Source organism: Bison bison, unplaced genomic scaffold (assembly GCF_000754665.1).
Source record: "Bison bison bison isolate TAMUID 2011002044 unplaced genomic scaffold, Bison_UMD1.0 scf7180017864458, whole genome shotgun sequence".
NCBI classification, from domain to species: Eukaryota; Metazoa; Chordata; class Mammalia; order Artiodactyla; family Bovidae; genus Bison; species Bison bison.
This window is the reverse complement of record NW_011495020.1, coordinates 7,078,814-7,103,180: the sequence shown is the minus strand read 5'-3', so window position 1 is coordinate 7,103,180 and position 24,367 is coordinate 7,078,814. Positions and strand designations below refer to the sequence as shown.

Here is a 24,367-nt window from a genome sequence, read left to right as displayed (position 1 = left end):
GGGGGGGGGGGGTGGAGGGAAGCTTTAACTTCTGAGAATGTTTAATACTTTGCAATTATTTTCAGTTAACAAAATCAAAATATATTTTCACGATTAAATACAACACCAATTTGGCAGATATTTTAAAAAAATGACACCAGCATTTATAAAAATCTATTTAAAAGCCTTTAAACATGAAAATAAAGTACTTTATTACTGCAGTACTCTAGAAATAAAAGTTAAGAGTTTATGTCCACAGGGTTGTCAGATAGCTATTTATCACAAAATATAAGATTAAACACTGCCAAACTCTATAATTATTACTGGACAAACAAACTTAACCATATAAAAACCTGTCCTTGATTTTTTAAAGTATTTCTATCGATCACCAAATCGACATAAATTAAAGAAAACTAATATGCCTCAGAAAAAACAGTATGTATAGGGTCTATCAACAGGAAATACTTTTTTAAAAAATCATCTTTCAGTGTTCTAGGCCAGTAGATCTAAAAATAATCAATTTTCTTAAAAGAATTTGGTGCTTGTGAAAAGCACCAGATTGATAGTCATGGGAACTAAAAATCTTCTATTTAACTGAAAGAACAGGGGAAAGGGCAGTGCAGGCTTCAGTGCAAGCTTCCCTACAGTGGGCCTTAATCCTTTTCAGTGCTCACACCCTGGAGGCTAGAGGACAGGTTAGCAGTTCTTAACCAATGCATCCTCAATTCTGCAAAAGATGATCAACAAGAAATCTAATTTTATCGTGGATTTTTACCCTTAGTTAAAAGGACCAAGACCACCAACCCACACCATGTAATCAAAACAAGGTTTTTATGAAAATAACATCATGTCAACTAACTTGGTTGGAAAAAGAACCACTCTAAGCATTTGGACTCTGAACCCCCTTTCTCTTCACAGAGCTCGCTTTATTTTTTTGTCACACATTTCCTCATTTCAACACTTTGCTAACTGTATTTTTCTCACTGGTGAACTAATTCTAATATAACCATTCTGCAACATTAAAGTAAAAAATAATAAAAACTAAAAAAACATCATTTCAATTACAAATGGACTTATTAAATAGACTTAACTTGAATAAGTAATAATAATAGACAGAAATTTTGGCTTCTATTTGGTTCCTTTTAAATTTTTGGTAGAATTTGGAAGTAAGTCAACCAGGAAAATGCAAAAGCGGTAAACAGCCTGGATAATTCACAAAAATGCTAATTAAATAACAACTGATCAACAATTAATATTAGGTTGATAAATCCCTATCAATTTCCAAAGAAGCATCTAAAGTAAGCTTACAATAGAAAAATACATATGAAACACCCAGATATAGTAAGCTACTGCAACTGAAAATTAGGATTTTCTGAAAATTCAAATTTGATTTATTATGAGAAGAAACATTTTTTGTGATTTTTCTAAATATCATACTTACTAATGAATATGTTGTTATTCCTCATAAATGAATTATGCACTACTAGAAACAAATAAGTCTTTCAGGACAGCAAATCATTTAGAAAGTTCTCTCTGTATTACTTCCCTACTTTGTTACCACTGTTACCACTCTTATTTAACAGTATATTCATTACCAATGATTCACTAACTCACAGTCCTTTGAAAAAAATTTTTTTCAAAGAAGTGGTTTTCTAGAACTTGCTGATAAAATCAATAGAAACCTCATGGATTTTTAAGTACTTAAAATCAAAGGAAAAATGTTAAATGTGGAAGCTGTAACAAAATTTCTCTGAATTTCCCCCAAAGAAAGAGCATTCTTATCAGTCTTCAGAATATAATATGCTAAAATATTTAACAAAATGTATGAATAGCTCACTAATAACTATTTATAAAAGTTTAACTATTTAAACTTAAAATAAAGCTTTTTGAATAGGATTTATTCATATCACAGAGTTCAGAGTGCAATTTCAAATGTTCAATTTCTTATTTAAAACAAATTTTAAACTCCTAAGTTTATAATGCATTAAGCTTTAACTAGAATAATGCTTTGAATGTATTCATAATTTTTTAAATTTTTAAGTATTTTTCAAATAAGAACTATACTTATCTTTTGACATCTGTGCAAATTCAAATCATTAAAATAAATGAATCAAAAATGTTATCAGTTATAAGTCATTAGAAAGCAAGCATGCAAAATTTTAAATGAATTATTATTTTTTTTTATGCTATAAGTTTATTTACAAACATATCTAGGATGCTGAATTCAAGGGATTGATCCTTTTAAGAGACTGCACCTCTTAATATGCTTCTCTTCCTATCTGTCTCATGGATTACTTTTTAAGCAGTTGGTGTCTTACTATAAAGAAAGGTGCAGCAAATCCGGACCCAAAGAACAAAGTCATCATAGCTAGTAATCTCCACTTGTTTTCCACTGAAAATAGTATATTCTTCCCTGGACCCTCCTCATAGTGGCTCCGACGAACCACTGAGGTTGTGAACCTCCGGATGCTCTGTCCCAACATAGCGCTGTTGGACGCTCTACAAAAGATCCAGAGACCGGAGGCGGAAGAAATGGCGGCTGCAAACCTACCGCTCCTTGCCTCACGACCTTGCTCCTCTCTAAATGAATTATTTTAACTTAAGAGAAAATTACTTGATTTATCTCTGTCCTGGGTTAATATAAATTTATATTGCAATAATATGCAGAAAATTAAATGGCATATCTCAGTATTATAATATATGAAAAATCTAGATTCACCAAAAGACAAACTAGAATATGATTAAATTCCTCAAAAAATTCCCTTCCTGTACTTAAATGCCCCTTTTAAAAATTTTATGTGTGGAGGAACTCCCTGATGGTCCAGTGGTAAGACTTCACCTTCCAATCCAGGTGTTGTGGGTTCAATCTCTGGCCAGGGAGCTAGTATCCCACATGCCTCTAGGCCAGAAAACCAAAACATAAACAGTATTGTAAAAAAATTCAATAAAGACTTGAAAAATAGCTCAAAAAAATTTATGTGAATATTCAGACTTAGAGAAAGAACTATGGCTGGGGGGAGGGGGAGTAAGGATGGAGGAAGGAATAGTTAGGGAGTTTAGGATTGACATATACACACTGCTATATTTAAAATGGATAACCAACAAGGATCTACTGTATAGCACATGGAATTCTGTTTAATGTTATGTGGTAGCCTGTATGGGAGGGGAAAGTTTTGGGGAGAATGGATACATGGTTTTATATATAAATAAATAAATGGCTGAGTCCCTCTGCTGTTCACCTGAAACTATCATAACATTGTTAACTGGCTATACCCCAAAACAAAATAAAAAGTTTTAAAAAACATAATAAATAAAAAGTATAGTATGTAAAGAGGAAAATAATTTTATGTGAATATTAACTTTTATGTAATCTAGATAAACTAAATATCCATCAAAGTATTTTCAAAAAAATCATTTCATTCTGTTTGTTAAAAATACTATTTTCAGATGAAGATAAGCTAAACAACTGTAAACATTTTGTGTATCAAAAATTCCCTTTAACTTAGTACTGAGCAGTGACCTACAAATACTAATTTTAAGCACAATTTTAATCAAGAGTTTATGACTAGGCTAGTGGTTCTTGACTTCTTAAGGTTACCCTGACTACTTTGGGATTTGATGAAAAAGGCATTTATGCACCAATATATAAAAATTTTGCACACAATTTTAAGGGGTTATCTACAAGTCTCTGATAACTTTTCAGAAAATACTGATAACGTCTCAGAAAACTGACTATATAATAGTCAAACATATTACTATCGGAGATTTTAAAAACCTGTATGACTTCACAAGGAAGAATTACTTCACAACAGGCAGGGGGGAAAATACTGCTGATTGATTATAATGACAATTAGAGAAACAAAGGAGTAAGGAATCATATCTGTTGATCCTCACTTTGGATCTGACCCCATGTTAACTGTTTTCCCTGTTTTCTCAATCAATCTTCACAATAAACCTAGAAGGCAGCTTGTATAACTTTTATTTTACATATGAAAACTGTTTCTTAGTGGGGTTAAGAAACTTAAAGCCACACTAGGAAATGGTGGAAGTGGGATTTGAAACAGGATTTCAATAATATGCTCTCTCCATTATTCAATGAAGCTACAAATTTGTAAAGAATTGTTAATTTGTTGGATAACACCTCTATGACATGTAAAGTATTTTAAACCACTAACTCAGCTATTGGCCTTGAACAGCCAACTTAATCTAAAACTAAAATTTTCTCCAGCTGAGGTCTAGGAAATACTCATTCTACTCTATTCTTAAGTCTCAATGAGATTTATCCAAAATGTATTTTGTTTTTGTTTATAACTTGCTTTGTGCAACTAAACGTGAACTGAGGCATATCATTATTTTATAGATTAAGTATACAGATTTACAAAAATTAATGGTTTGCCCATGGTCACATACCAATAAGGGTAATGATAGGATTCAAACTCAGATTTCCAAACCGAACATGCTTTCTACCTGGGATCAGCAAGCACTAACTATTTTCACTTGCATATAAATTAAGTGAAATCAATTTTAAATCCTTCCATTCAAGGCACTAACATAAAATGAATACAGTGTCCTTAAAATATGATTTAATTTCAAATATGAAGAAATTTCAAACAAAATGTTAAAAAAGCAAGATGATAATAATCACACTGTTCTTTCACTCCCAATATGCAAAGAACAGCACAATTCTTTATGTAAAGTCAAGGTAACTAGAGACTTGTATTTCCGGGTAGGATGTGCACACTCAAGCCAACACTTTCACCACAAACTGAAATGGATAAACTGAAGAAATAACAAAAACAAACTAAAAAAAAAAACATTATTTTTAAAACATCAGAACATTCTGGGAAGCAACAAGGCCTGGATGAAATAAAATCCAGAGAAGGAAAGCACCTTTTCTAAATCATTTGATGATTATGTACCAACCATTTTCTTTCTTTGTTGATTAGAGAAATCAGCTAAGGATTAGGTTTGACACAACCAGTGGGACTCTTACTAAGGAAAGAGGAAATCAAGAGAGCTTTGACAGATTGCACAGCCTGGCTCAGTGGACTGGAAATTAGATGTACCCTAAAATGCAAAGCCAGTTTTCCCAAGAGACATTACTGACTTCTGGGGTAGCATAGAAGGGTGCGGGACCAAGACAAACAGGCAGAAAAAGATTATTCATAGTCTCTCAGTACTTAGGAGACAAAATTCTGCTAGAGGGAGGAGGATCTGCAACAAACTCAAAATTGGTATACTCCTCAAAACACTTGCATAAAATCTAAACTCAAAATATCCAAAGGATACATACAACTTTCTGAGGAAAGGAGGCAAAGACCTGCTAGGCCTCAATCAAAAGTCTAGAAGGGCCATAACCAAGAAACAGAAAACTAGGTATTGACGATGAATCACTTACCAGTCCAACCTAGCTCAATCTCTGATTAGATCAAAGTGATCATTTTTCCTTACCCTATCTGCCTGAATTGATGCTTTTGAACTGTGGTGTTGGAAAAGACTTTTGAGAGACCCTTGGAATGCAAGGAGATCAAATCAGTCAATCATAAAGGAAATCAGTCCTGAATATTCATTGGAAGGACTGATGCTGAAGCTGAAACTCCAATACTTTGGCCACCTGATGTGAAGGACTCACTCATCAGAAAAGACTCTGATGCTGGGAAAGATTGAAGGCGGAAGGAGAAGGTGACGACAGAGGAGGAGATGGTTGGATGGCATCAGTGACTCGATACACATGAGTCTGAGCAAGTTCCGGGAGTTGGTGATGGACAGGGAAGCCTGGCGTGCTGCAGTCCATGGGGTCGCAAAGAGTCAGCACGACTGAGTGACTGAACTGAATTGATCTGCTTGAAAGAGGATAGATGGGACCCTTGGTTTTGAAGATTTCTTCTGGAAGTTCTACTTCACTCTATTTATAATATCTAACATAAAATTAAAAACTTTAAGAGCCAGGAAAATATGACCAATAATCCAAAGAAAAAACCCACAGAAACAAATCCAGAGATAATCCAAGTACTGGTCTTAGTTGACAGGAATTTAAATTAACTATGATTAGTATGTTCAATTATAGTGGGAAATGGACAAAATGGGTGAAAAAATGAAGAATTTCAAAAGAGGACTACACTATAAAAACATCAAATGTACCTTGTAGAACTGAAAAAATAGCGTCTGAAATTAAGAACCCATTTCGTAGGGTAAGAACAGACTGGACGCTGAGGAAGATGAGCAAAGCTTTCTACAAATCACCACATCAATACTATGTCATAAATATTCAGAAAGAACTGGATGTCGGTCAGCTCTCAGCAAAACACATTTTAAGGAAGTTTAACACGACTGAGCGACTTCCCTTTCACTTTTCACTTTCATGCATTGGAGAAGGAAATGGCAACCCACTCCAGTGTTCTTGCCTAGAGAATCCCAGGGACGGGGGAGCCTGGTGGGCTGCAGTCTATGGGGTCACACAGAGTCGGACACGACTGAAGTGATTTAGCAGCAGCAGCAGCAGCACATCTTTAAAGTCCCAGTGCCATCTCTGCACATTTAAGATTCAAAGTTTGCTTTTTTGCATTATCCTCCTTTATAATGAGAAATTAGTAACAGGTTTTTATTGTTTGGTTGCTGAATTGTGTCCAGCTCTTTTGCAACCCCATGAACTGTAGCCCATCTGGCTCTTCTGTCCATGGGATTTCCCAGGCAAGAATACTGGAGTGGGTTGCCATTTCCTTCTCCAGGGGATCTTCCCAACCTACGGATTGAACGCACATCTCCTGCATTGGCAGGCAGATTCTTTACCACTGAGCTATCAGGGAAGCCTTAACAAGTTATTTTAGTTGTTGTTGTTCAGTTGGTAAGTCATGTCCAACTCTTTGTGACCCCATGGACTACAGCATGCCAAGCTCCTCTGTCCTCTACTATCTCCCAGAGTTTGCTCCAATTCATGTCCCCTGAGCTGGTAATGCTATCTAACCATCTCATCTCTGTTGCCCCCTTCTCCTTTTGCCTTCAATCTTTTCCAGCATCAAGGTCTCCCTCCAACTAAAAACAATCAGTGCCATTCACACTAATGGTAGTAATTTAGTTTATGTAAGAAAGTTTTCCAAGTTTCAATCCTAAAATATTTTTTAAAATGAAACAGCAATAAATATATTCTTCTGGTCATAAAATTTTTACATGAGATCCCTTTCCCACAGCAACTGAAGTAAGATTTGAAAGAGGTTAAACCTATTTCTGTATCATGATAATACAGGAGGAATTAAGGCAAAAAAACTGCAAACAGAATACCTAGCATTAGAATCAGAAAACCCAATTTTACCTTCAGTGAGAGTTCCTGTCCCTCCTACAATGCATTAACTCACTACATGACATTCTCAATCTAAGAGTGAATATACAAGTTTTAAGGAAGGGTATAATATTAGAAACAATAAAAACTTTATCAGAAATAGTATGTACTTATTTATTAGGGAGTGAGAACCTGATAATTTTTCAAATATAGGGATACTGATTTTTTGTTTTTATAAAAGTAAAACAGAAGCAAAAGCAATGTATCAACTCTCATTTGTCCAACTGGAATTTAGTATAAAATCTGATTAAAATATACTGTTTTCTTGCATCTTTATTTCTTTTATGGCCTCCTTCCTTTACTGTGAGTTTGTATTTTCAAGAAATACAAATTTGTTTATTAGGGAAAAAAATAACAGGAAAATTAAATCTGCCAAACAACTGGAAGTATTGCAAAAGCTGATATTAAATGCTTGAACATTATTACCATTTATAAATCAACTGGATAAACTTAGGTAAATTATTATACAACACTCTATGGACCTGAATTTCCTGTCATGTGAAATAATGATCTTTTAAGTTCCTTTAACACCTCTAAAATAGCCCTGGCTTCCCAATTAAAACTGAACTATAATAAAGCATAAAAAAATAACTGATTTTGTATCCTTATCAAAGAGTGAAAAAAAAAGTATGAGATCTGGAGCTTTAAGCCTAGGGTTCTAACTATGGCCTAACTTTGTAGACAGTGGGATCTCAGTTTGATCTGAGCTTCAGTTTTCTCGTCCTTATAATAAGAATAATATGAATGTCTACTCTTGGAATTTGGGGAAGACTGAATGACACAGTACAAGTAAACTGATTAACTCAATCCCTGGTGTACAGTGAACATTCAATAATTAGTTATTAGATGTTACCACGATATTTACCACATAGGTATTGTAAAGATTCAAAGCGAACATATGGGTTTTGCAATATATATGTGTATCAAAATATTATATCAATGTATACCTTAAACTTACACAGTGTTATGTGTCAATTGTGTGTGCATGTGAATGTGTGCTAAGCCGTTTCAACTGTGTCTGACTCCTTGCAACCCTATGAATTGTAGCCCACCAGGCTCCTCTGTCTATGGGATTCTCCAGGCAAGAATACTGGAGTGAGTGGGTTGCCACGCCCTCCTTCAGGGGATCTTCCCAACCCAGGGATCAAACCCACGTCTCCTATGGCTCGTGTGTTGCAGGCGGATTCTTTACAGCAGAGCCACTGGGGCAATAAAGCTGGGGGGAAAAGAATGCATGGGGTAGATCTTATGTTAAATGTTCTCATCACACCTATACATACAAAAAAAGAGGGAGGAAAGGAGTGCATTACTAGAGGATGGTTAGGTTTATGGCATCGTTTATAATGATGGTGTCACAGGTGCATACTTATTTTGAACACATGAATACCCTAATAATTATGTTGTATTTATAGAAATAAAGCAATTGGATAGCATTCTTTTTAAAAAAAGGTTAGCACTGATTTTCCTAAACCTTCAGTCTATAATAATGTCATAAGAATACATTTAGTTCACCATCTCGTTTACCAGAAACTTTTCAAGATCCCCTCCTTCTCTAAAATTTTGTTATGATGCTTTTGTTTTGCTTTCATTATCTGCAACATGTTAGAAGCATCTTTCTAATTCTTCATCTAAATGTTCACCGCAATTCTCATCTTATGATTCAGAGTAAGTGAATATAATTGCTCAAATCCAAAACAGAATAAATTAGAGTTCTAAAAGTTCTAGGTATCTTTTAATCTTGGTGTTATAACTGAGTAAGTACACTCCAAGTTCCTCACACACACAAATATTTGCAGCTTTCTGGTTATGATTCTCCCAGGCTCACTTTTTCTTGAATTTCTTTAAATCCTACAAGGCTGCATTCTCACTTAAAACCCTCGACTCCTGACCTCTCCCATTTGGATTTTCTACTCCTACTATATACCCCAACCAAAGTAACTCACTATTATTGAATAACTAAATCTGAAGTTGAGAGAAAAGACATTTAGAAATAAATCTAAGCACATTACAACTTAAAGTAAAAGAAATAAAGTTTGATTAAAAAAAAGACTTGTATCTCATCTAAGTTTCAAAACTAAATAGCAAAATCTAAAAAAACAAACAAACAAAAAAAAACCCCTCAGAGAAGCCAAAAAAGTAAAAGAAAAACTAGGACCAAAAACTAAAGACAGAAAACAACAAAATTCTGTAAAGCAATTATCCTTCATTAAAAAAATAAATGTTTTAAAAAATTTAAAAGTAAAGAAAATACTAAAATGTCAATCTTTAGATTGGAAATAAAAATCAATATTGAGAACTTCTTTACTTAGAGCTTGAAAATAAGGATGTTTTTGTTGACTTACACAGCTCAGTTTTCAAAGGATTATAGATTTTCAGGACTGGAGAGTACCTAGAGAGATCAGTCAGCCTTTCCTCTCCCGAGATTAAAAGAAAAATAAAGTAGGGGGTAAGGTGGTGAAACTTCAGGCTCAGAGAGGTTTTAAGTGACTCAAAGTCGCTCAGCTTCACACAGTGATTTACTATCTTTTATACTTTATCACACTATCCCTGCAGAAAAAAATGTCTGTTATTTACTCTAGAAGACAAACGCTTTCATTTTCTTAGGAATTTTGTTTTGAATAGTGAGGACTATGTCTTCTGAAATGTTATGATCTTACTACTCAAGAATTTCAAAAGCCAAAAGGTACATTCATTCAGTAAACATTTATTGAACACAAAACAGATGAGAGGCACTGTGATTTTAATAGCAACAGCCATTAACTAAGCAACTTGCTCTTATTTTTAAAACAATACTGCTTCGTGTCCCACCTGGGGTAAAAAAAAAAAAAAAAACAATACTGCAAGGAAGAGGCTAACCTCATCTTAGAGAGGTAAAAACTGAGGTTTAGAGAGTGTGAACTGATTAATGTTCTGAGTAAGTGCCACTTTCCAAACCAGTTCTTTCCAGCATCAAAGTCCAGGTCCCAGCTACCACATGTTGCAGCCTACTTCCCTATTCCTAAAGAAGTGATTCCCTGATATAGGTCTAAATACAGAAGAGTACAAAGAGAATGGAAATATACACTATGTACAACAAATTCATATTGAGAACACTTTTAGAAAGCCATGCAATTTTATTCCTTATAGGTAAGAGGTTAAAGCACTAAAAAAAAAAAAAGGTACAAAACTCACAAGATTAAGAAGTCAGTATATAAACATTCTAAAACTTAGAGTTCTTCAATCAGAAAGGACAATGGCTGAGCATACATATAAACAAAGTCCATAAAATCACTAAAGTTGGGATATTATATATGTTCATCATATATATATATGCAAAATCTCAAAAGACTGAAACTAATAGTTACTTTAGGATGGAAAACAAAAAACACTGTAACAATGTACAGTTAAATTATGAAATTTTTTCCTCAATAAATGAGCCAGGCTAAAACCAAAAAAGTCATAAAGAGTTCACTTACTTAGATATCAATTTTCAAAACTATAATACTACAATTAAGGCACAATCAAGAAGCAAAGTATAAACAAAAGTATTAACAAAAATAAGCTTTTGCAAAGTAAATGTCATAAAATCTATTTAATGAAGCTGAAGCATTGTACCTGCTTGTAAGCTCCTCAGACTCACACTAAGAACTACCAAAAGGCTGAGGTTTCCTTTATTGTCTTCCAAGCATTTATCACTATTTGTAATTACCTAATTGCCTTTTTGTCTATTTTTTAAGTCCACAAGAGTAAACATATAACCTCTAAACATCATTTGAAGCAATACCAAGCCCACAGTGTGGCTTTAGAAATAATTAATTGAATTAATGAAAAAGTAACTTCCAGAGAATGGTGTATTGACAGCTTAAAGTGCTTAGTCCTTCAGTTGTGTCTGACTCTTTGAGGACCCATGGACTGTAGTCCCCCAGGCTCCTCCATCCGGATTCTCCAGGCAAGAATACTGGAGAGGGTTGCCATTTCCTTCTCCAACAGCTTAAACTAATGGCAGCTAAAATCAGCAATTTCATAAGACAGATATGTTCATACTCTAAGCGTTCCAATGTTATTCAGTAAGTCATTTTAAACATTTTCTATTAAAACAAATAAATATTATATAATAGAATGTAAAATTCAAATGCGTGTCTGAGATATAACACAAGACTTCAAAAATATTTTGTTATTGCAGGTGGCTACTTCATATTTCTAGGACATACATTTATTGTCTTTTGTTATTAGAGCTGCTGCTGCTGCTGCTAAGTCGCTTCAGTCGTGTCCGACTCTGTGTGACCCCATAGACGGCAGCCCCCCAGGCTCCCGTCCCTGGGAGTCTCCAGGCAAGAACACTGGAGTGGGTTGCCATTTCCTTCTCCAATGCATGAAAGTGAAAAGTCAAAGTGAAGTCGCTCAGTAGTGTCCGATTCTTAGTAGTGTCCGACTCTTAGCGACCCCATGGACCGCGGCCCACCAGGCTCCTCCGTCCATGGGATTTTCCAGGCAAGAGTGCTGGAGTGGGGTGCCATTGCCTTCTCCGTTATTAGAGCTACTTCATGGAAAAAGCATAACAAGTACTTATAAACTTGAACTATTTCTGCGCTCACCTAGCCAGTTCTCCAAACAGACTACATGCTCTTTCAATATAGCATTAATATAAATCTTTCAATCCCAAGCACAGTACGGATTTGTCAAAAATGCTTTTAGGACATTCAGACTTTCATTTTCAGCAAAGATGCAGCAATAGTCATCAGATTTACCCTCTGGCCTGAGACTACCAAAACAAACAAAACAACAGAAACCCAAAAAGCAAGACTATTGATGTCAGAGAGCTTCCAGGCCACAGTAAATGGAAGGACAGCCTAGACAAAGCCTGGCAACTCTGAGTTAAGGAGACAAGAGAATTGAGAAACCAAGGCAACTTGAAGCCACAGAACAGAGTACCAAAGAGGAAACTGTTTCAAAGAACTCCAAAGATCTGCATGCAGACAGTCCACACTGAATATTAAGGTGACTGCTGAGCAGTACATGCTGGTAAGGGAACTACCAAAGGTAGAGCAAAGAACTACTAGAAAGGATGAGAGGTAAGAATGTCCAAAGATCCAGCACAAAGATCTGACAAAGATACAGCACAAAGCCTCTTTCCATTAGCCAGAATAGAGAACACCACAATTAACAAGCTACTGAGTAGAATAACCAGAAAGATCTTGCCTTACCAGTGTTTAGCCCTAGATCAAATACTGCTATGGATACTCAAAAAGTTAAGCACCCTCCTAGGTATATACCCAAAAGAACTGGAAAAAAGTATCAAACAAATACATATACAACCATGTCCATTATAGTAGCACTATTGGGCAGAAAAAATCTGAATGTCCATCAATGGATGAACGGATAAACAAATTATGATAGTGTGTACATGGGCTTCCTTCCCTGGTAGCTCAGCTGGTAAAGAATCTGCCTGCAATGCAGGAGACTTGGGTTTGACCCCTGGGTTGGGAAAATACCCTGGAGGAGGGCATGGCAACCCACTCCAGTATTCTTGCCTGGAGAATCCCCATGGACAGAGGAGCCTGGCGGGCTACAGTCCATGGGGTTGCAAAGAGTCGGACACAACTGAGCGACTAAGCACAGCATGGTATGCATGGTGTATATAAAGGAATATTATTCAATCATAAAAAAGAATGAAGACTTGAGATCTATTACAACACAGAGGAACCTTAAAAACATTACACCAAGTGAAAGAAGCCAGATACAAAGGGTCATATACTGTATGATTTCACTTACGAAATAACCAGAATAAATAAATCCATAGAGATAGAACACACACAGTCTGTGGACAGTGGTGGGGAGCCACACTACAAGGCATGTGGGATCTTAGTTCCCTGATCAGGAATTGAACCCATTTCCCTGCAGTGGAAGCATGAAGCCCTAACCACTGGACACCAGGGAATTACTGGAAGTACAAAGTCTTAACCATTAGACCATTAGAACAGTCTCTAAACTGTTCACTTTATAATGGTTAATTTTTGTTATGTGAATTTCACTTTGATAAACTATTATTTTAAAAATTTAAGAAGGCTGAAAATGAAAACCAAGAATTGATTAGGAGAAAAGAAAACAAATAGTAAAATGAAAGACTTAAATTTAGCCAAATTGATAATTACAATAAATGTATATGGTGCAAAATTTCTAATTAAAAGACAGAGAGTGTCAGACTGAATAAAAACTGAAAACAAAAATCAAGACTTAACAGTGCCTATAAGAAACAAATTTTAAATAATGGCACAACTAAGTTAAAAGTAAAAGAAGGAAAAAGATATGCCATGCTAACATTAATCAAAAAAAAGATGGAATGACAATATTAAAACTAGAAAAAGGTGTATTTTGGAGAAAAAATAAAGAAGGTCAATGTCATAATGATAGAGGTCAATTCACGGAGTAGACACAAAAATCTGAAACTTATGTACCTAATTACAATGTCAAAATAAATTTTAAAAATGCTAAGAATAAATAGACAAATCTACAGTTACATAATTACAGTCACAGAGTTTAATATCCCTGTCTTGATAACTAATAGTACTAGACAGAAATTCAGTAAGACTATAGAAGATCTGACATTATTAACCAACTTAATGTAATTCAATTAAAACACACCATACCACCCAAAGGAAGATGAAAACACATTATTTTCAAGTGCCCAAGGATCATTTACCTACAAAGTTCATATTCTGGGTAATAAAATAAATCTTAAAAAATTTAAAAGGATTCAAAACATACAAAGTATTATCTAATCACAATGAAATTAAAAATTGGCAACAGAAAGATATCTATAAAAGTCCCCCAAATATCTGGAAGCCAAATAAAATACTTCTAAATAATGCATTGGTTGTACAAAAAAAACCAAAAGAGAAATATGAAAGTAAAAGAAACTGAATGAAAATTAAAACACAACATACCAAATTTGAGCAATATAGCTAAAGCAGTACTCAGGAAGAAAATTTTTAACATTAAATATCAAAATATCATATCAATGACCTTTGATTCGAACTTTAAAAAAAAATACCAAAACAGAGTAAGAAGAAGAAAGAATAAAAGTTGGAGTGGAACCTATGAGATATTAAACATTAACTTGATATAAACAATAAAATCAAAAGTTGATCTCTGAAATTAACAAAACTAATAAACCACTAGCCAGATTGGTCAGGAAAAAGAGAGAACAAGGAATAAATTAACAATTTTAGGAATTAAGCGGTTGTATTACTAGAGATTTTACAAGTAGTGAAAGAATAATGAATATTATGAACTGTATGAAAATTCAACTACTTAAATAAAACAGACAAATCCCTTGAAAAACAGAAACTATGAGGCTCAATGAAGATAAAGTAGGTAACCTGAAAAGTTTCATTTATATTAAATAAACTGAATTTGTAGTTTAAATAATTCCAACAAAGAAAATTACAGGTCCAGATGGCTTCACTGGTGAATTTTCCTAAACCTTAAGAAAGAAAGAATGCATATTCTGCACAAACTCTTTCAGAAAACTGAAAAGGAGAGAACATTTCACAACTCATTTTGTGAGCTATCACTACCCTAATGCCAAAGTCAGATATTATGAAAAAAGACTACAGAAAGATATCCCTCATGAACAGACAGAGGACTTCTAAACAAACTTGAAGTCTAAAAATTCAATCAATTCCACATGTTTCTAAACTAAAAATAAAAAACTATATAACCACTCTAAAGAAGCAGAAAAGGTATCTGACAAAATCCAACATCTATTCCTGATGTAAACTCCCCACAAAGCAGTAGAATAAAACTTCCTCATATGACAAAGAACATCTACAAAACCCCATAATATGATATGGAATGATAAAAATGTGAATACATTCCCCCTAATATCAGGAGTAAGACAAGGACATCTATTCTCATTACTTTTTTTTCTTTTTTTAAAATTGTTTGGCTCTGCGGGATCTTCACGGGGACTTTCTCTAGTTGCGCCAAGTGGGGGCTACTCTTTGTTGTGGTGAGCGGGCTTCTCATTGCAGAGGATTCTCTTGTTGAAGAGCACAGGCTCTAGGCATGGGAGCTTCCGTAGTTGCAGCATGTGAGCTCAGTAGCTGCAGCATGTGGGCTCTAGGGCATAGGCTCAGTAGTTGTGGCACACGAGCTTAGCTGCTCCATGGCATGTAGAATCTTCCCAGACCAGGGATTGAACCTGTGCCCCTGCACTGGCAGGCAGATTCCTATCCACTGTGCCACCAGGGAAGTCCCTGTTCTCACTACTTCAGTCAAAGATTTTCTGGAGATTCTAGTCAGTGCATCCAAAGCAAGGAGAAGAAGTAGTAAAAATAAGAGCAAAAAAAAAAATGAAATTAAAAACAGAAAAATAGAAAAAAATCAGGCCTTAAAGGAGTCCACTTACATCACTCCTACTCAACATTTTACTGGAAATTCTACCCAATGAAAAAAAGAGAAAAAGAAATAAAAGGCATACAGATTAGAAAACAAGAAATAAAACAACATGGTTATCTATGTAGAAAATCCCATAGAATCTATAAAAATATTCCTGAAATATAGTAAGGTCATATAGAACACAATGCCAATATACAAAACTCAACTGCATTTTTTATGTACTGGCAATGAACAACTGGAAATCAAAATTTTAAAAATACCATTAATAACATGAAAAACAAAGAAACACATAAAGTTAATAAAATATGTGCATGATCTGTATTCTACACAAAAAAATTAGAAAATACTGATGAAAAAGAAATCAAAGATCTAAATAAATGAAGAGGTATATAACACATTCATGGTTTTGAAGACTTGTTAAAGATGTCAATTTTTTCCAAATTGATTTATAATTTCAAACCAATCAAAACTGTAACTTTTAAAAGATAAGACAAGCTGATTCTAAAATCTGTGTGGAAAATGAAAAGAGAATAGCCAAAACAATCTTGAAACAGAAGAATGAAGTTTAGAAGACTTGTCCTACCTGATTTCAACACTTTCTGTAAAGCTATAAGGTGCTAAACTACACACACACACACGCTTTTATAATACTTTATAATTTTATGGTAGTAGTACAGTACTATAGCGGGGCTTCCCTGGTGGCTACAAGGTAAAAGATCTGCCTGAGAGTACAGGAAACTCGGGTTCAATCCCTGGGTTGGGAAGATAGAGGGAAATAGCAATCCACTCCAGTATTCTTGCCTGGGAAATCCCATGGACAAAGGAGCCTGACGTGCTACAGTCCATGGGGGTGCAAGAATCAGACATGACTTAGCAACTAAACAACAAATAGTACTATAGCAAATACATATACTACAAAGCTATGAACTACTACAAATGAGACCACATGGTATTAAAATCAAGATAGGCACATAAAAATCAATAGAACAGAGTCCAGAAATAGATCCACATAAATATGGTTGACTGACTTTTGACAATATACAAAGGCAATTTATAGGAAAAGGATACTTTTTTCAACAAATCATCCTGGAAAACTTGAAGTCATATGTAAAAAATGAATTTTGACCTGTATCTCACACCCATACAAATACGGATTCAAAATGGGTCATCAAATACAGAAAAGATCATAGGAGAAAAATGTGACCCTAATTTAGGCAAAGAATTCTTAGATATGATGACAAACACACAATTTTTTAAAAATTAATATACTGGACTTAATCAAAAAATTTTTGCTCTACCAAAGACATTAAGAGAATGAAAAAACAATTACAGACTGGAAAAATATATTTGCAAGTTAAATATCTCACAAAGGATGTCCTTCAATTGGCAAATGGATAAACAAATTGTAATACATCCAAACAAGAGAATGCTTCTCACATTCCTACTTATCGGTTCTGTTCTATTGATTGCTATGGGTCCATCTTAAGTTTAATACCATGTGGTCTTATTTACAATACTTTATAGCTTACTTTGTCTTATTTTGTAAGACAAAAAGGGCAAATGATAAATAAAAGGTTAAAAATCCCTGCTTTAAATCCCACCCCCATCTGACAAAACATCCCTTTTTTCAGGGCCTCTAACATAAGAGTCGGACACGACTGAAGGGACTTAGCAGCAGGAGCAACACCCTTCATATATGCAAGAAGGGTCCCTCTCTCCAATTATGTAACAGCTTATACCCATGACAGGGAAACAGTTTTTTAACCAGTAATCATTATTTGTTTATGCCAACTGGACAGCAGAGTCCATATAAAATTAAATCATAAACATATATACAAGAAAGACTTCAGAGGTAATAATACAAGTTGAATGAAATATACTTTCTGAAACTATAGATTGAAATAACCTAAAAAAGTCAATCTACCTTATGTCTCAAATAAGAAAGAATTCAATGAAAGCATCCAAAATATGATCTTGTTACTAAGAATGCATGGAAAAGGGTAGGAAGTTTCTTTTTGTTTTCTAAATCCTACACTGTGCACACATTACAATATCTTATTTATTCATTAAAAAAAAATAAAAATAACTGTTTCAAAGGTTTCTATAGTAATAATACTCTTTAATTCCTTGGGTTAAATAATAGCAACCAACCAAGTAAGGAAGTTACAGCAGTCACATAAGCACTGGAAATGTCCAAAGAGTAGGAGGGAGTGAGGGGATCTAACTACAAGAACTACAAATTCAACTGTGGATGCAGGAAAAATCAGATTTTTTTCTTTTAATCTATGGTAGGAAGATGATCTGGTGAGTACTATTTGGGGGAAAAAAGAAATATTCTTCGAATATAAAAAATTAAATATTTCAATAGCAATTCTATTACAAGGCAGTATCTACTTCCTATCAACAAAATGCACTAGTTAAAAACCTTTTCCAGTAAAATACACATCTTATTTTGTAAGACAAAAAAGGACAAATAAAATTTGCTTTTCTATATTTCTTATGATTATTTGATGACAAAATGAAATGTAGCCACACAAAACTATTCATTCTCTTCCAATGTATTTCATTTTTATACATATAATTACCATAATTTTTAAAGCTTTATAACAAAAAAATGTAACATTCAATCTGTACTAATTTGCCATACCTCTACCCATATCTTGGAAATTTTTTATTATAAGCAGTCAAAATTATTAGTCTTTAGATCATTTGTTTGCCTTCCCTGGTGGCTCAGTCAGTAAAGAATCCATCTGCACTGCAGGAGACCTGGGTTTGATTCCTAGGTCAGGAAGATTCCCTGGAGAAAGAATGGCTACCTACTCCAGTATTCTTGCCTGGAAAAATCCCACAGACAGAGGAGCCTGGAGGGTTACAGTCCATGGGGTCGCAAGAGTTGGACACAACTTAGCAACCAAACCACTACCACCATCAGACCATTTTTTTCAGATTATAAGATTACTATTTCATCACAGGAAACTTGTAAAATAACAACAACAAAAACTCTTTAAATAAAAAGAGAAAATCAAATTTTCCACAATTTTAACAAACATTGTTACCATTTTTTTCTGAGGTACTATCTTATAGATCAGTAATAATGCTATTAATCAATATTTATTACTTTGAACTATTCAGCTAAAACCTTTACAAACACTATTTCATCCTTACAACAGTCCTATTCAGTAGCGAGGTAAATATTGCCATTCTACAGATATGTCAACTAGAGTTTAAAGAGGTTAGGAAAACACATTCGAGGTGGTCACAGAGATAAGTGGCAGACCTTAATACAAATTTTCAATTACCACCGTCAATGGATATATAGATAAGGCTGTACTCCATTCTAACGTAATGTCTTACATCATAAAAATTACATGTTATTTTTAGATGGCTACTGAATATAACAGTATATGGTCAATCACTTCTCTACTGGATCAAATTATTTTTGTATATTATTCAGAATAGTGACTCATTCAATACAAAAAATAAAAACTAGATAGTGCAAGATCTCGCTTGTCTACTTCTAAATTTAAATTAAAATATATAATTCAACTTACTCTTTTACTGAGGCAAATAACTGGCCACATACTGCAACCTAAAGTGCAGCAGCAACAAAGGCAGCCACAAAGTAGCCAACGTACATTAACAGGAAGATTCTTCTTAAGACAACTGTTAACTCTGTTGATGCTGGCTTTAAATTCTTCAGGAGCTACCTAAAGAAAAATTTTAAGAAATAACAATACTGAAACATTAATGTCAATAAACATGTCTAACATAAATTTTTTTCTAATTTGTTAGGAAAAGACTATTTTTAAGGTATTTAAATAATGTCTAAATAATTGACACTCACTTTTCCAGTTAATGAAGAGGGGAATTCTGATTCAAATTTGTTGCTCAGTCCAAATCTATTTTTTTTAAAAAAAGAAAAATATATTATTATATGTCACTGTTGCAAAAAAACAGACCATTTAACTTAATAAAAGGTCAAGTAAATAAGAGCACAACTTTATAACTTTATACACAGAATAACAATGGAAGCTTAAGACATTATAATTAGCAATTTACGAAATGCAAAAAGCAATTCTGCAGCTGAATCAAAACTTTTATACAAGAGGTTAAGAATATATATAGACATCATTTTTCTTGGAGTTATCTTTGTGAGCCAAATATTAATGAAACAGAAAACAACACAATTGTCCAATTTTGTCAAAATTACTAAGATTCTTCCAATTAAGTAACCGAAAGCTAAAATCTCTGCTATTAATTACTCTTTAGGTTAAGAGTATTTTGTTAATACTCAACAAAATAGTGACTTGTCTAAGAATGCAAATAACATTTTCTAAGACCAGCATATCTACACTGCTATTACACCTAGAGAATGTTAAAAATATTTGGAACAACATGGCTACTTTAACTTTCAAATACTAAGACATTTGCTATACATTATTTCCAAAGAAATGAAACCAAGGTAGTACATTTTAACATCTTTAAGCTTTTAAATGTTTGCACAGATCATGAAGACTGACTGGGCACTTGACTATTTCTTTGCATAAGTTAGCAGGAAAGAAAAAAAACACTCATAGACACATTGGTAACAGCAGATTGCACCCTGGAAATAAAATTGAGATGTTTATATATGATAATTTTTTTACTGGATTTTGGAGCCAAATCTTTTTTCCAGTTTTATTGAGATTTACTTGGCATATAAAACTGTATTAGTTTAAGATATACAACCAAATGATTTGATACATGCATACACTGTGAAATGATTACCATAGTAAGTTCACTAGTTCATATCCATTCATCTCACACATATTTTTTTTCTCTTGTGAAGAAAATGCTTAAAATTCACTGTCTTAGCAGCCAGTCTTGAATACATAAGACTGCATCTTAAATAGCTGGCACTGATAAGAGGGATCCCCTGGGATATTCTGTATGAAAGAGCTGGCCAGGGTTTCTGACTCAACCATCAGTGAAGCCACAGAGAGAAATTAAGTAGGTATTCTGTGTTAAGGCAGGAAGGGGTGTTGGAGACTGGCCAGGTATTGCGTGAATGTAATGAGTCAGATCCAGCTGACTACTGTCACACTAGAATGCAGGCCTAACTTTGACAGTCTGTATGACTTTCTTCTTCTAGGAGGAGCTAGAAAACCAGACCTCTATGCAAAATTTCCCACCTTTAAAATAGTGTGCAAGTTAATCACAGCACTTCCGTGGGTCAGGCTGTCATTTGCATCATGACCTAGACTTCTCCACAACATCTAGATGGTGGCATCAGAGACTATCCTGTCATCATCTTAAAGTACTTTCAAAAATTATTTAATAGTAGCATTGAAATAACATCAATATGTCTTTATAAACAATGGATACTATTTATGAAAAAACTACAATACAATTACCTAGGTCCAAGACAAAGTTCTCTTCACATTAAACATAAACCATTACTATTTAATATAACTCTGGTATTGGTGATATTCTCTTTCTAAGACTCTGAGTTAAACCTATTTTTTAATATGGGGGCCTCAGAACAATGTGGTTCTACCTGAGATTGCCCCTATAGATAATTCACCCCCAACTGCAAAGGTCCTAGCATGAGGAAAAGGTATACAGTGCTTGCTGATAGTTCTGAGGTCTCTAGATAATGGACTTCCTTTTCATCTATTTCTCTTAGAGGAGATATAATCAACAAATATTTACTGAGTTCAGTTCAGTCGCTCAGTCGTGTCCAACTCTCTGCGACCCCATGAACTGCAGCATGCCAGGCCCCCCTGTCCATCACCAACTCCCAGAGTTCACTCAGACTCACGTCCATCTAGTCAGTGATGCCATCCAGCCATTTACTGAGTATTGGCTTCTAAATTATACATTTCCATCTCTTGTGTCATCTCCTTTTGTCTGATGACTTTCTCCTTCAATTAACAGGTTTCATTTCAATCATGTTTATTATTGCAATTAACCATCTCCTTCCAACTGGTTTTGAAATTTTTTTAGAAAAGCAACAACCAGATACCTCCAAGTCTCCTAAAGGTAAGTGTCTTCCCCTACCATCTTCAGCCATTAATATTTAATATACTTAAATATTTAAAACAGATTATTTTATCAAACACCAATAGTTTGCCAGGTAATATGCTATGTTGGAGGCAGCAGTCCAGCATGAGTATAAACATCTATTTCCTTTCTTTCCCAAGACTGGATACTCCCTACAATAGGGCTGAGTGGCTGGGTGTTGATGCTTTACCCAGGAAGCACTACCAACTAACTGCCCTGCTGTTCCTGTAAGTCAAGGTTCCTTTTAAGTCAGGCTAGTAGTTATTCTTCTGAGTAAGAACTAAGGACTTTCCTTAGGCACTCCCCTCTTCATACTTTTGATGTGTCTTAAGAACAGATAGCAACCCTTCTTTCTTCATCTCGTTCACAATAGATGGGACTGCTTAGCTCTGCCACCAGCCTTTAACTTCGTGCCAATAATTTTTCCATTTTGCCTCACTTGTGGTTTCCCACCTTCTGAACAAGAATACCTATAAAGAGTATCAAAAAGATACTGCTGTTGAAGAGCTTGGAGTCTCCCCAGCCCACAGGAGTGAATCCCAACAGCAATTTGCTTTCCTTTTAAAAGTCTTAAAAAGATATTTACATTTGAATCAAGTACTTCGCGATTACAGGCAGATCGAGCCATGATAACCAGGCACCCTTTCCATTTGTACTCTGCTATATTTAAACATTTGGTGTCAGGACCTCTTTGCTCTCTTAAACCCTTGAGGACTTCACTGAACTTAAGTTTATGCGATTTATATTTATCACTATTTTGGATTATACATTAGAACGGAAACCCCTAAAACATTTAAAATATTTTTTCATAAATGAGTCCACTGTATGCTAATGAAAATGTTTTTATGACAAATATTTTTCAAAGCAAAAAACTTTAGTGAGATCTTCACATATCTCTTTAATGTCCAACAATGGGAGACAGCTGAATTTTTACATCTCTTTCTGCATTCAGTCAGTAGTAACACACTCTTTTGTGTGCATGAGTGCTCAGTCATGTCTGACTCTTTGCAACCCCATGGACTGCAGCCCACCAGGCTCTTCTGTCCACAGAAATTTTCCAGACAAGAACACCGAAGTGGGTTGCTATTTCCTACTGCAGGGTATCTTCCCTACTCAGAGATGGAACTCATGTCTCCTGCATTGGCAGACGGATTCTTTACCACTGGAGCCACCAGGTAATCCCCCATGCTCTTTTGGTTAACGTTTATAAAGAACATTGAGTTTCACCAGATACGTAGTTGAAAAATTCTGTATATTCTTTGCTATTATAACACTTGATAAGTGGTAGCTTATTAAGAATTTTTTGCAAGGCGGAAAAAAATTTTATCAATGAACTTTTAATACTTTGTTAAATTAAAATCCACTGTATATCTTTTTTTTACTAGCTTTTTCTTTTTTTACCCATACCTGATTCTATAAGTTCATATATTTGTACCTTGGAAAACACTGGTAGATTGAGTGATGGAGATTTCCAAATGTTGATACACGTCATTGTGTGATACCAGAATCATCACACTATAACTACCTATCTCAGCAAAAGTTTGGGGAAGTTGTCAAGCTCACAGTGACAGACATAAGTTTTCCAAAAATTCTAATTTTCATCTGAAAGCTGGAATTATTCACAACAAATGCTATCAGCTGTTCTACCAGAAGTGAGTCTTTCTTTACTTTAGAAAAGAGGGTGAATAACCAGCAGTATATAAATAAAAAAAATGGTTGCTTTAATTTAAGCTACCATTAACATCTTTAAAACTAACTTCAAAACATATTACTTTAATAGATGACTTTCTCCCTAGCTTTGAATGTTGCTGTTGGAGACAGGCAGTTAGCTGTGGGTTTTAACAAGTGTCCTTCGTAGCCATAAGCAATAAAAGGAAAAATGCAAGGAAAAGTTGGAAACAAGGAAAGAGAAAAGAAACAAAGAAGAAAATGAAGACTGACAAAGTGTTACCAAAAACTGTCTTACTTACTATTCAATACTTACTACCTATCAGTCCATTAGATGTTTGAAAGAAAATGTAGACATGTGCTACATCTAGGTGGTGATGGAATTCCAGTTGAGCTATTTCAAATCCTTAAAAATGATATTGTTAAAGTGCTGCACTCAATATTCCAGCAAAATTGGAAAACTCAGCACTAGCCACAGGACTGGAAAAGGTCAGTTTTCATTCCAATCCCAAAGAATGGCAATGCCAAAGAATGTTCAAACTACTGCACAATTGTACTCATCTCACACGGCAGCAACGTAATGCTCAAAATCCTCCAAGCCAGGCTTCAACAGTACGTGAACTGTGAACTCCCAGATGTTCAAGCTGGATTTAGAAAAGGCAGACGAATCAGATATCAAATTGCCAACATCCGCTGGATCATCAAAAAAACAAAGAGAGTTTCAGAAAAATCTGTTTCATCTGTTTCTGCTTTACTGACTATGCCAAAGCCTTTGACTGTGTGGATCACAACAAACTGTGGAAAATTCTGAAAGAGATGGGAATACCAGACCACCTGACCTGCCTCCTGAGAAATCTGTATGCAGGTCAAGGAGCAACAGTAAGAATTGGACATGGAACAACAGACTGGTTCCAAATTGGGAAAGGAGTACATCAAGGCTGTATATTGTCACCCTGCTTATTT

At 34.6% G+C, this 24,367-nt stretch overlaps 1 protein-coding gene and 1 pseudogene across 1 annotated transcript in view; both read right to left on the bottom strand.

Annotated features, from left to right (window-relative positions):
• The window catches only part of CHIC2 (cysteine-rich hydrophobic domain 2), a 60,165-nt gene that overhangs the window by 8,166 nt on the left and 27,632 nt on the right, over positions 1-24,367 (bottom strand). Inside the window, exons 3-4 of the mRNA XM_010859724.1 lie at positions 19,539-19,593; positions 19,246-19,401 (exon numbers count right to left, since the gene is read on the bottom strand). Coding sequence (XP_010858026.1) covers positions 19,246-19,401; positions 19,539-19,593 — 211 coding nt within the window. The remainder of the gene's footprint in view (positions 1-19,245; positions 19,402-19,538; positions 19,594-24,367) is intronic.
• LOC105002852 lies at positions 2,151-2,582 on the bottom strand (annotated as a pseudogene).